A 14,595-nucleotide genomic window follows, 5' to 3' on the forward strand; every position below is an offset into this window, starting at 1 on the left:
GCTGCGCAGTGCAAACGTTTGACACTGGTCTTGCATCAGTGCAGATTTAATCTGCAATAGCCTGTTCAGAGCTAACAGGTGTAAACAAAGGAAAACACTAAGTTGTTCTGTTACACACATTCTTCCAACATGATGGGTGTTTATGTTTCAGGGAATAGTATTTCTTGTTTGCATCATGGGAAGCTTTTTGCAACAGGCAAAGTTGCAGTTCAAGTTCACAACAACTAATAGGATATGGAAATGACAACCTTCTAGATCGCTATGGGGGCTAAGCAAACAAAAGGAAAAATAAGTACTTTCTACTACTGAACTGAAAAAACAAAGATGAAAAGGAAGTTGTAGTTAGGTAAAAATGTCAGTTAAAACATAATGTTTTAAACAAACTTGTGCCCTAAAGTAACTGTAGCTCACGCCCCTGCCATGCACAACGTTGTCATCAATGATAGGCCACTAAAGATATCCTGAGGCTAATCCTGCTAGCAACACTGCCTCGACTGTCAGGCAATCCCGAAAGTGACTCTTCCAGATTTAACTCTTAGATCACGACTGCTATGAATACAGTCAGACCTTTAAGGTCAGCTACTACTTCCAGAGCCACATCTTCAGCCCCTTGGTTCTCAGCCGATCTTAGAGTTGAAAACAGCAGCTGCAAGAGGTTAGAGCGCTGTTGGAGAAAGTCCTATAAGCCTGCAGCCAAAAATGCCTATAAGGAGGTCTTGACAAAAATCCACACACTGTTGCGGTTTAGGAGGAGGGAACATTTTGCTGCCTGCATAGAGAGTTCTGAGAACTCCGTTAAGGAAATCTTTAAGATTGTAAAATCCTTTACTAAACCGGCAGCGATGGATAGTACTATCCACTCCTCCTGTAGACAGTGCACAAGCCTGTCAGATTTCTTTGAAGAAAAAAATACAAATACTGTATTCCTCATTTCTGTCTGTGACAGGGGCTGCTGCCAATAATTAGCCCCTAGCTCCCTCCAATGCCCTTATTTATTTCTTGGAATTCCTTCCAATAACAGCGGAGGAATCATTGTCTGAACTTCTGAAATTTCAAATCGGGCTCTCCTGGGGACCCTTGCCCTTCTCGGTTTTTCAGATCAATGGCCCCTTGGCTAAATCCTGTACTGAATCAAATCTGGAATTCTTCATTTAAAACTGGCAATTTAGCGGCCATTTGGAAACAGGCGTTTTTATTACCATTGTTGAAGTCATCTAATGCTGACCCTGAAGTGCTCAGCAACTTTTGACTGATCTTCCTGCTGTCTGCATCCGCTAAAATCTTGAGAAACTGACTCAGCGATAACTAGCCGACTATGTAGAAGCCAATGGCCTCCTACATGACTCTCAATCAGGCTTTTGGTCTTGTTACAGCACTAAGACAGCTTTGGTAGAAGTGGCCAAGTCAGTGAGAGTGACAGCTGATGGCTGTGCATCAGCCACAATAATGATGTTGGACCTATCAGCAGCATTTGATTCATTCGCAAATTCAATCCTGCTGGAAAGACTAACAGCCTGATTCATCAAGCTAAATTGCACTTTCAAAGGGCAAGATTCTCAGAATCTTGCCTTTTGCGAGTGCAATTTTTGCATTTGGGATTCATCATCCCAAATGCAAAATTCGCTATTAAAGAATTCGCACATTTGCGAAGATTTCTATTTGAGATTCTTTAAATGCAATTCATGAATCATTTTAAAATTGCGAAATTGCAATTTTGGGCCGCTATTTACCGAGAGGTCAGACCTCGTGGTAAATAGCAAAAACTTAGAAAAATGCATTTAAATGCATTTTTCTAAGTTGCATGTTACACACACACATGTCCTTTGGACATGTGTGTGCGCAACACCAATGTAGATTACATTTCAGGGGTGCTACAGGGTGTCCTTTGGACACCCCTGCACCCTTGAAATCGCATCCTTATTTGCGATTAGCTAATTGCTAATCGCAAATAAGGAACATGTAGGAATCGCAATATTTTTTGCAATTCCTACATGAATCCCGTTTTGCAAGTCCTTAATAGCGATTCCTTATGAATCGCTATTAGGGGCTCGCAAAACGGGAGGATGATGAATCAGGCTGTAAGTCATTTTGGTGTTCGGGGGTGGCACTTGCCTGGATCTGGTTGTGTCCTGAAGACCGCTCCCAGCAGGGTTTTCTCCGTCTATTCTCACTTTTACGGCACAAGTCTGGGAAATCTCTTCTGCCGGTTTCGAGAAATTGAGAACCATTAGGAAATTCCTACGTTTCTTGCAGAGGAGAGCCGTAGGATTACAGTCCATGCGTTGGTGACCTCCCTGCTGGATTATGCCAACAGCCTCTACCTGGGGCTGCCTGCCTACCTCATTCACAGACTACAGATGGTGCAGAACGCAGTGGCAAGGCTAGTCTGACAGGTTCCCTTTTGTCATCATATTTTTCCGCCCCTGAGACAGCAACACTGGCTCCCAGTGGCCAGGAGGATAGAGTTTAAGGCGCTGACTGTCGCCTTCCGAGCCACAAGTGGCAGGGGCCCAGGTTACCTCAGGCAGAGGCTTAGCACATATCGACATGAGCGGACCCAGAGATCTAATCACCTGTGACTCCTCTGCATCTCAAGATATGCCAAGACCCAACAAGAGGGCAAGTCCTTTACGGTAAGTCCGCCACACTGTGGAACGCACTGCAAAGCCATTTGCGCTTGATGATAGAAACAGAACATGAGTTTAGGAAGGCCTTAAAAAACTTGGCTTTTTAAGCAGGCGTAGTATTATTGATTGATCTTTCACTTTAGCCTGTTCTTAGAACCGGGACACCTCTGTCGAGGTAGCTGTGAGCTTTACAAATGGCAATTGATTGATTGATGATGTCACCTCAGATGGTGCAGTGATGTTGTTAATGATGTCACAGAACATGTCATTAGTGATGTACTATGTGAGGTAATTAGCAGTGCATAGGAAGGGCGCGAGTTACAGTTATTTTAGGGCACAAGTTATAGTAGCTTGAGATATCTATAATTGGTGACTGTAGTTCTTTTATTTGTTTAAAACGGTATGTTTTAACTGATATTTCCCCTAACATAATGAACCTTTAACCTTTGTTTTTCAGTGAATTTCTAAGGTTTTTTTATTATAAAAGGAAGAAATTATTACAATTCCTAAGAAAAACATAATTTTAACCTTTAGTTATTTCAGTGAATTTCTATTTTTTTTTAACGTATGATGTCCATCACCACGTAGAGGATGCCCTGCGGTGAGGCCCTGCATCTAATACCCACAGGCGCCCAACACCATATAGTGGATGGCCTTCAACCATGGCGCTCAACCCACTGCGGGCGCTCTACCCTTGCAGTGCCCTACATGTGGCAGGAGTGCTTTAAAATGCATATGGTAAGCTCTCTTGGGGTCATGAATTTAATGAACCAGGAGGCTTTTCATGTTTTAAAAAATAATATGTTGTTATGGGGGGGTACTGCCCTCCCTTCAGCTCCCCATAACACTGAAAATAATCCAGGGGCACCACCAGGAGGAAAAAGTATAATTTTAAAAATCCCTAGCGCGGGAGCGGTGAATAATAAAAGAGCAGCCATTATTCTTTTTAAAAGCTTTTTTTTAAAAATTGGATGCCCAGTTCCTATCACCCCCAAGGCCCCACAGGCAGCACCCACATCAGCGGACTCTGCCGGCTCCCCAGCCACCACCATTGTGGGAGCCACCATTTAAAAAAAAAGATTTTTAGGTCTCGTGACCTATCAATGCGCATGCGCATTGAGAGAAGCGAGACTATAGGGCTTTAAACAAAGCTTAACTAACTGTGGCGATTTGGTGCTGTGCCCGTGCGCTTTTAGGTCAATGTGCAAGCGCATTGACCTAAAATGCGCGTGCACAGCATCAAATCGCCAGCCATCTGTTCCCCAGCTTGGATCTCCTGGCTGCTCCTCCCCTAATTATCCGCACATCAAAGGCTGCTCCCGCCCCCTGCTTCACACTTCAAACGAATGCTACCGAGAGCATTTCCCGGCCGGACGCTTTTAATTTCATTTCGCAAGCAGTTCCCCCTCCTCCCTCTCCTCCCTCTCCTGACTTTCTCCTGCCTGCCACACCAATCCAAACTGAGGCGCTGCTGCTCCAGTCCCTGTATTACTCCCACTCATCTATGATTAGGAATAAAAGACTGTCGGTTAAAAACAGTTTCTAGATAAAAATGGTTTCCCATTACTTTTGCAGAATGTTCTGCATTTCCTTAACCGCCTCCAACTCTCCGACTTTCACATGCACATACCACTTTGCTGATACTGACCGAGACATGCGCTTTATAAGCAGGAAATAGAATTCTACAGGAAACAATACTACCGAAGACCATTCGAGGGTGTGAGCTCAATGCCACCGAAGAGTACGTACAATTATTATACTTAAAGTTCAGTCAACTACCCTTGATGCACGGACAACCTTTGAAGAAAGTGAAAAGCATGTACCCTCACCCTCACCCTCACTCACCCTCAACCCCTCACCCTCACTCACCCTCAACCCTCACCCTCACCCTCTCCCTCACTCACCCTCAACCCCTCACCCTCACTCACCCTCACCCTCACTCACCCTCAACCCCTCACCCACCCTCACTCACCCTCACCCTCACCCTCACTCACCCTCACTCACCCTCAACCCCTCACCCTCACCCTCGCCCTCACTCACCCTCACTCACCCTCACCCTCACTCACCCTCACCCTCACTCACCCTCACCCTCACTCACCCTCACCCTCACCCTCACTCACCCTCACCCTCACTCACCCTCACCCTCACTCACCCTCACCCTCACCCTCACTCACCATCAACCCCTCACCCTCACTCACCCTCACCCTCACTCACCCTCACCCTCACTCACCCTCAACCCCTCACCCTCACTCACCCTCAACCCCTCACCCTCACCCTCACTCACCCTCAACCCCTCACCCTCAACCCCTCACTCACCCTCACTCTCACTCACCCTCAACCCCACTCACCCTCACCCTCACTCACCCTCAACCCCTCACCCTCACCCTCACTCACCCTCACCCTCACTCACCCTCAACCCCTCACCCTCACTCACCCTCAACCCCTCACCCACCCTCAACCCCTCACCCTCACCCTCACTCACCCTCACCCTCACCCTCACTCACCCTCACCCTCACCCTCACTCACCCTCACTCACCCTCACCCTCACTCACCCTCACTCACCCTCACTCACCCTCACCCTCACTCACCCTCACCCTCACTCACCCTCACCCTCACCCTCACCCTCACTCACCCTCACCCTCACTCACCCTCAACCCCTCACCCTCACTTACCCTCAACCCCTCACCCTCACTCACCCTCAAGCCCTCACCCTCACTCACCCTCAACCCCTCACCCTCACTCACCCTCAACCCCTCACCCTCACTCACCCTCAACCCCTCACCCTCAACCCCTCACTCACCCTCACTCTCACTCACCCTCACTCTCACTCACCCTCTCACCCTCAACCCCTCACCCTCACCCTCACTCACCCTCACCCTCACTCACCCTCAACCCCTCACCCTCACTCACCCTCAACCCCTCACCCTCACCCTCACTCACCCTCACCCACACTCACCCTCAACCCCTCACCCTCAACCCCTCACCCTCACCCTCACTCACCCTCACCCTCAATCACCCTCAACCCCTCACCCTCACTCACCCTCAACCCCTCACCCTCACTCACCCTCACCCTCACTCACCCTCACCCTCACTCACCCTCAACCCCTCACCCTCACTCACCCTCACCCTTACCCTCACTCACCCTCACCCTCACTCACCCTCACTCACCCTCACCTTCACTCACCCTCACCCTCACTCACCCTCACTCACCCTCACTCACCCTCAACCCCTCACCCTCACTCACCCTCACCCTAACCCTCACTCACCCTCAACCCCTCACCCTCACCCTCACTCACCCTCACCCCCTCACCCTCACTCACCCTCACCCTCAACCCCTCACCCTCACTCACCCTCAACCCCTCACCCTCACCCTCACTCACCCTCACCCTCACCCTCACCCTCACTCACCCTCACCCTCACTCACCCTCACCCTCACCCTCACTCACCCTCACCCTCACCCTCACTCACCCTCACCCTCAACCCCTCACCCTCAACCCCTCACCCTCACTCACCCTCACCCACCCTCACCCTCACTCACCCTCAACCCCTCACCCTCACTCACCCTCACCCTCACTCACCCTCACCCTCACTCACCCTCACTCACCCTCACTCTCACTCACCCTCACTCACCCTCAACCCCTCACCCTCACCCTCACTCACCCTCACCCTCACTCACCCTCAACCCCTCACCCTCACTTACCCTCACCCTCACTCACCCTCAACCCCTCACCCTCACTCACCCTCAACCCCTCACCCACCCTCAACCCCTCACCCTCACCCTCACTCACCCTCACCCTCACCCTCACTCACCCTCACCCTCACTCACCCTCACTCACCCTCACCCTCACTCACCCTCACCCTCACTCACCCTCACTCACCCTCACCCTCACTCACCCTCACTCTCACTCACCCTCACTCACCCTCACTCACCCTCAACCCCTCACCCTCACCCTCACTCACCCTCACCCTCACTCACCCTCACCCTCACTCACCCTCAACCCCTCACCCTCACTTACCCTCACCCACCCTCAACCCCTCACCCTCACTCACCCTCAACCCCTCACCCTCACCCTCACTCACCCTCAACCCCTCACCCTCAACCCCTCACTCACCCTCACTCTCACTCACCCTCACTCACCCTCAACCCCTCACCCTCACTCACCCTCACCCTCACTCACCCTCAACCCCTCACCCTCACTCACCCTCACCCTCACCCTCACTCACCCTCAACCCCTCACCCTCACTCACCCTCACCCTCACCCTCACTCACCCTCAACCCCTCACCCTCACTTACCCTCAACCCCTCACCCTCACCCTCACTCACCCTCACCCTCACTCACCCTCAACCCCTCACCCTCACCCTCACCCTCACTCACCCTCAACCCCTCACCCTCACTCACCCTCAACCCCTCACCCTCACTCACCCTCACTCACCCTCAACCCCTCACCCTCACTCACCCTCACTCACCCTCACCCTCACTCACCCTCACCCTCACTCACCCTCACTCACCCTCACCCTCACCCACCCTCACCCTCACTCACCCTCACCCTCACTCACCCTCACTCACCCTCAACCCCTCACTCACCCTCACCCTCACTCACCCTCAACCCCTCACCCTCACTCACCCTCAACCCCTCACCCTCACCCACCCTCAACCCCTCACTCACCCTCACTCTCACTCACCCTCACTCACCCTCAACCCCTCACCCTCACCCTCACTCACCCTCACCCTCACTCACCCTCACCCTCACTCACCCTCAACCCCTCACCCTCACTTACCCTCACCCTCACTCACCCTCAACCCCTCACTCTCACTCAACCTCACCCTCACCCTCACTCACCCTCAACCCCTCACCCTCAACCCCTCACCCTCACTCACCCTCACTCACCCTCAACCCTCACCCTCAACCCCTCACCCTCACCCTCAACCCCGCACCCTCACTCACCCTCAACCCCTCACCCTCACTCACCCTCAACCCCTCACCCTCAACCCCTCACCCTCACTCACCCTCACAACACATATTGTGTTACAATAGGTGTCACATTTGCGAAAGATAAAACTATTGGCATTGTAAATAACAAAGCTATTAATTTCGCTATTTTCAAAACAAGCACATAAATAAAAAATGTGTCCTTTACAATACCAATAGCTCAAACTTTCCTAATGCGAGACCTATTGCATTGCTGTGCTTCTCTCCCCTGCTGCATTCTCCTGCTCTCTAGAGATGTGGCCTAACGACCAGAGCTGCCATCTAAGTCACCTAAATACAAAACATGTTGCATTCCAAATGCTATAGGTGTCACATTCGCGAAAGTTATAACTATTGGCATTGTAAATGACAAAGCCATCAATTTAGCAATTTTAAAAACCAACAAATAAATAAAATATGTCATTTACAAGACCAATAACTCCAACTTTTCTAATGTGAGACCTATTGCATTTCCAATGCTTGTTTAATGTGGGTGCCCACCTGGTGCACCAACTACTTGCTTTCGTTGGGGGCTGTAGGACAGCCCTGCAGCCCTTGCTGGATCCACTGCCATCACCATGGTAGGAGGCAAACATTTTATTGAATTTTTTTAAACGTTGGTTCCCCTTTAAAATGCATTGCACCCACAACATATAATTCATTGGGGGGTCGCAGAGGGACTCCACCTGTGCCTTTGCAGCCCTAGCTGGCTCCCCTGGCCAGTGTCCATCATGGTACTGGCAGGAGAAAGCTCAGTCACTTTGCTTCAATCAGGGCAGGACCATCATTTTTCTGTGCTGCCGCCAGGGTGGGAGTAAAGTTGTGTTCCCTGCCCAAAAGAGTGTGGGCAAGATACGACCACACTCTCCCAGGCAGGGAACTGCTTTATCCTGGGGAATAGGGTGCCCGGAACACTGCTGCCATTAGGCCCTGGGGGATGGGGTCCCCAGGGCCATAGAATTGCTCAGATAGGGATGCCCCAAGCCCCTCACCCAATTTAAGAAAAAACCTTTTGGCACTGGGGGATGGAGTCCCTGGGACCTAAAAGAGCTTGGGGTAGCAAGCCCCCTCGCCAAAAAAGTGAAGTGGCCCTAAGGGATGAGGTTGCCGGGGTCTGAAAAAGGCTGAAAAAGGCTTTGGGAGGGAGATGCACATCATCTCCCCAAATAAATAAAGCGGTCCTGGGGTATGGAGTCTCTGGGACATGAAAAAGGCTCAGGCAGTTAGGGCTCACACCCTCACCCTACACCCGAAATAAGGACAGCGGCACCTGGGGATGGGGTCGCAGGGGCTAAGGAAAAGGTTCCGGCAGTGGAGGTCGCATTCCCCTGCCTCACGAAAAGTAAAATAGACTCTGCGAGGCGGACCACATGCCCTTCTCCCCATAAAAAAAATAAAATCACTGACCATCAGATCATTGGCCCACCCTGGGGGCTGGAGTCACCTTTTTAAAAAAAATTTAACACACATCTGCGGATACTCTGCAAATTCGCAGTAAAAAATTGTCCATTATGTTTTTGGCTGTGGTGGGGAGGGGGACAGCTGGTCCCCCCTCCTCACCAGGCCTACAGGGGGAATGGTGCCCCCCTATAAGTTTCTTTTATCATTTTTGGGAGGGCTAAGGATGAGTCCTCGAGTCGTAAAATGTCTGCCGTCACATCTTTGTTGATGTAGTGGCACCAATCTGATAATTTCTTTTGATCTGTCAGATCTGCAGATCCTATGCAGTGTAAAATAAACAATTATTTCTAACCTTGAATTCTCAAAAACTACTGAACGTATTTACACCAAATCACAAAGAACACTCTTCCTGGACCAAGATCTTGCTTTCTGTCAAAGGTGGTGTATTTATGTTCAGCACTTTTTGTGTTATCGCTGAAAAATGATTTTTGGTGCCCACTATTTTTTATCCTCCCCCCTCCCCACTTGAAGGATCACCCGGAACATTTTCAGGAAGAAGCTAAGGGGGATGAGACTTTTTTGGGAAAGATTTGTGAAGATAAGTCAAACAGCACCAAATTTCTTTGCAACAACATGCACAACACTTTAAAAAATCTAGTCATATAAAGAAAACGTTGTCAAACATCCTGTGTGAAAACCAAATCATCATGAAAAAGAGCCTACATAGTTTACTTGGACTCCAAGCCAAAGGGAACAAATGGCCCTGGAAGCTCCTGTGCACACATAAACACCGGACAATGATAATGTTATCTGTCATTCACATAATTGAATGGATCGGTCAGAAAAACAGTGTCCAATATCTCCAACTCATAACATTATATAACATAGCGTGCACTTTTAAAGCGCACATTCGCCCGTAGGCTTCTTGGCGCTGAAGTACAGATGTGTATTGTTACCCAACTCAATGGTACCGATTTTATGGCGCTCAGATGAATGAAAGGCTGAGTGGACCCGCCGGGGTTTTGGACCTGTGACCATGAGGTCAAACACACGACACTGCAGTGGACGCATTAGCCCACTGAGCCAACAGACCCGGCCTCAAGCATCGAAGGCTGATGCTTCGGAATGCCCAATATCTCATTGCCACCTTTTTCAGAACTAACAGGCTGAGCATTACCAGAACTGTGGGCAAGAAACACTGCATGGTCAGTGAACATCACTTTAGGGCCTATGTATAGTAGTGCAGCAGATTGACTGAAAATAGAAAAAAAAATGAATGACTTCTACGCCACTAAACGTGGAGTTAATTGTACAAGGCGATTTAAAGTAAGGACCAACTAGCTTAGTAAAGAGGAGTGCCGAATAACAAATCCCATTTTGCATGAAGCTGGACTGTGGCTGGAATACACAATCTATACACCGTGTAGGCTTGTTTCATTTCATAGTGAGCGAGAAAATAGTCAAATATACATGGCGCGGACTTGGTATAAGGGGCCAACAGAAACCTCACATGACCTGACGAAATTACAAATATACTGCTCACTGGAAAAGACACCAGTACAAATTGGCTTTACAACTCGTTCAACAAGCCACAAAGTTGTTAACAGAACAGTGAAAAAAAGTTAAATGCATCCTGGTTCTCTTTGACAGGGCAGGGCAGGGCAAGACTTCGACACAGGCTTGTCTGCTGCAGAACTACAAAGAAAGCTTTCATGAGGGTGGTAGAAGACAGGAAAAGAGACTGGGAGCTTGAGCAGGACTTCAGCCCACATAGGGCATGCACAGGACACAGACAACGCAGTTAAACACAAGATGGCTGGCCACCCTACTACACAATGGGATAGTTAAGATGTCCAAAACGTTTAGAGTCGGGTGAACAAGGAATAGGTGTGAGAAGCAAATGGCAAATAGGGGGGTTAAAAGGTGAGCTATCGGCCTAGGTCAATGCAATTTGTCGATGGCGATTGGATAGCGAAAAGGAAACTGTCTGATCTGGGGTGATGCATTAATTTACAGAAAAGGATCACTATGCAATGATCACAGCCAGTGCTTAGTTTGAGCTGGTGGTTGCCGATGGGTGCCACTGGCACCTATTTTTGGGGACCGGCAATTATTTTTCTGCCTCAGATGTTTACAGCGTGCAAGAGGGAAAAACACACATATCTGAAAGTCGGGGGAAGAGAAAGATGGCAAAACCATCATAAACTGAGAAAGCAGGAACATGCAAGAGTGAGATAAAGGGGCAGGAAGTGTCTGTAGAGGAGTAGAGCCATGGGGTGGATTTGAGGCTTAATCACAAACAACAGAGGTGGAGGATAGGCTCATGTACCTCCCTCCAAAGTATCAAGCACAACACACAAAGGTACGAAAATACAAGAAAGCAGAAGGTCACAAAAACACAACTTCCAAAACTACAGGGAAGTGTTCAGCACTTCTACCCAACAGACAAAAAAGGTTTCTGTCAGGTCCAGTGAGAAAGCCATCCTTTATGGAAGAGGATGCTTCAAAGTCATAATAGTGTCATGCTTCATCATCGGCAACCAATCCCCACCCTAGTAGGATGATACCACCAGGGCGGAATCAACCTGCTCGAAGGAGGGAGTTCTTCAATAAAACTATCAACTTTACTAGTGAGGACTCTAGGTATATCTAAAACACTATACCAGGCGAGTAACTAGAGAACAATGGTTCAGACCAGCCGCGGCCCGTGGAGGGAGTTCGGTGGGGCAGGGAGGCGGTGCGGGGGAGGGGCAGGGTGGACAGTGGTAAACAACGGAATATGGATAATTGCAGGTAAGTAAACAATTTAATAAATAAAACGAATTTCGTAGCGCACCATGCATCGTAAAATGCGACGCAGCTCGCGCTACGAAATTCGTTTTATTTTTTAAATTGTTTACTTACCTGCAATTGTCCATATTCCGGTGTTTACCACTGTCCACCCTGCCCCTCCCCCGCACCGCCTCCCTGCCCCACCGAACTCCCTCCACGGGCCGCGGCTGGTTCAGACCCGTCTCATACTAGCAAACATGTTTCTGCGCACAATAACTATCTGGTCTGGGGCATTCATCAGGGCTCTTGGATCCCTAAACATAGAATAGAGGCCTACTGTGCCTTATGTGGCACTACACCAGATGTTTCAAACACCCAGGAGACTCTCACTGGGGCCTCGGCCTTCTTAATGGAACAATCCTACATTTTAGGGGATACCAGTTATCTGGTCAAGGAGGGGGTTGTGTACTTGGTAGTCACACAGTCATCAAAATGTCCACCACGCCCGTGGACCTAGCTCATCTCGCTCCTTGCCACTGGTGGACTTAAGGCTACCAGCCTTGGTATTTGCTGCATCGATGTTTAATTGCACCGGCTGCGGGCTTCTGGGCAGAGCTTCGGGCACCGGAACTTTTTCTTTCACAAATTAAGCAGTGCTTACAGCAAAACAGGGCAATGGAAGGGGTCCATTAGATGAGACTCAGAAGCGACGTGGAAGGATAATGTAATCAGTCTCATCAATTCCGTACCTCATGCGCCCTTATCATCATATACCACTGCAGAAAGTCTCTGGCTTCTAAATGAGAAATATAATAAGAGACAGAGGGAGGACAGACTAAGAATGAACTGGATACATTAGGAACCTTCCTCACTTAGTAAGAGCCACATTGTCATAGTAAGAGCTGATAAGGATACAACTGAACACATTCAACCTGTGCTCTAGGTCTTATCAGGTGAAAGTGGGTTGATTAAGAATTTAGCTAAAGGTATCCATGGTGGAGAATGAGGATTTCAAGAAAACAGATTTTCCTGCTCCATTATGAGAACTTCTTTGATATTCATAAACATTACAGTTGAGTAGCAAGACCATACCATACACTTCCCATGACCACCTACAAGGAGTAGCGTGCTACCCATGTGGACAACCACTCCGCTAGGGGTAGTGAGCACTATACAAATGCCTTAATGCAATTAAAATGAAACAAGCAGGTGGATTAGGAGATAGGAAAAGAATGTAGCTCGTCAGGCCCAAGTTCACATATATCTTTGTGCATCTAAGTCTTGGGTGTGCAAAAAAGCACATCCACATCCTTGTAAACTGAATCACGACTGGTGTAATTGTGCATTCGTACTAATGTGAACCTTCTGCCGCCATGACAGAATAGTTACATTCACATGTTTACGTTGAGGGTCTTCGCATTACTGTTCAGGATAGTGAGTTTTCCAACCTGCTTCATGTGTGTGCATTTGTTCTTGTTGGAGGTAGGATAGAATGGGGAAGGGAATATAGAAGGAAGGGATTTTGGCAGAGGAACAAATATTTTTCCCATGGAGAAAAAAGGAAATGCGAAAATGTGTATATGTAATTAATTTGAGCATATAAATTTGCGATCTAATAGTAATTATGCATGCACAAACTTTGCATTCATGTCGACCGCACGATATCCATTGTGAATTTTTTGGGGGTGCTCCCGAGACACTGCGTGAAACCCTACAAAGTCAGGAATTTGCTCCAAATGTAGGAGTAATGCTATGACAGTCGATTTCTTACTAACGTCTGTAATTTGTATTTGTTGAATTGGGCCAACCAAAATGGGGATGCAAAAATACAGAAAGTGAGTGAAGAACGGAGCCAATAACCAATATTTGATAAACAATCCCATGTGGATAGGGCATGAAAGAAATTACCTTGGTCTTCTCGCAGTTTCTCGGTTCCATTAACAGTTCAACATAACATACCTATAAAGCTTTCACTTCAAAACTCAAATGCACCATCCCGAACAACTAGGGTCAGCTGCTTCAGGCTTTCTCGAATTAAACCACAGGCGCCATCTCTGGCACCCACAATACCCCAACTCATATGAAAAAAGGGTTTTTGTTCTTTGTTTTGTTCTTTACGACGTGGAAATTCCAACACCAGCTCGATTCAATTTGGAACAGTAAGACGCATGACCCTAAAATTCCAGGTTTACGAATTAAATCTTGACAGATCTTAATAAGTACCACAAAGCAGTTTTTTAATTGGGCATAAAAAAATTATTACTTGTTTAAAATGTGTTCTTTTTATGGGTGAAAATGTAATGGAAAAAAATTACTGACCAGAGGCGGCCCAATATCGCAATCCATTGCCTTCGATCTCACCATCTGCAAACTCTCCTTCATAGTAACTGCCGTCCTTAAGTAAAAGCTTTCCGTGACCTAGGAAGAAAGCCAAGATGTATGTTAGGGCCATGTTTGATGCGCCTGAGCATGCCCCGCAAAGCGGATGAGGTGCGATATTTTCTGTGCATCTTCATTTGTGAACCACCTAATTAGCTCTGGTTCTCATATAACAGACTGACTCTCCAATGGCAATCACGAACCCTTGTTGAATTAGGTTGGAGATTTAAAGAGACTTCTGGCACACAAATATTTCACACTTTAGAAAGATAAAAACATCAAAAAAATACAACCTCTTCATGAAAATGTTTAAACTTTTGGTGACCAGACATTGGCAGTAGGTTCTACGTCAATTACTACCTTTGACCACTTTACCGCTCATTTAGGAAAAAGATGAACACCACAAAGGAGGGGTTTTTAGTTACTATTTAAACCCACTGCTCAG

At 48.0% G+C, this 14,595-nt stretch overlaps 1 protein-coding gene across 1 annotated transcript in view; it reads right to left on the reverse strand.

Moving 5' to 3' along the window:
• Positions 1-14,595, reverse strand: part of MORN1 (MORN repeat containing 1) — a 1,183,152-nt gene that overhangs the window by 1,140,015 nt on the left and 28,542 nt on the right. The window contains exon 3 of the mRNA XM_078640924.1: positions 14,091-14,189. Coding sequence (XP_078497050.1) covers positions 14,091-14,189 — 99 coding nt within the window. The remainder of the gene's footprint in view (positions 1-14,090; positions 14,190-14,595) is intronic.

This window comes from Lissotriton helveticus, chromosome 5_1 (assembly GCF_964261635.1).
Source record: "Lissotriton helveticus chromosome 5_1, aLisHel1.1, whole genome shotgun sequence".
Taxonomy (NCBI): domain Eukaryota; kingdom Metazoa; phylum Chordata; class Amphibia; order Caudata; family Salamandridae; genus Lissotriton; species Lissotriton helveticus.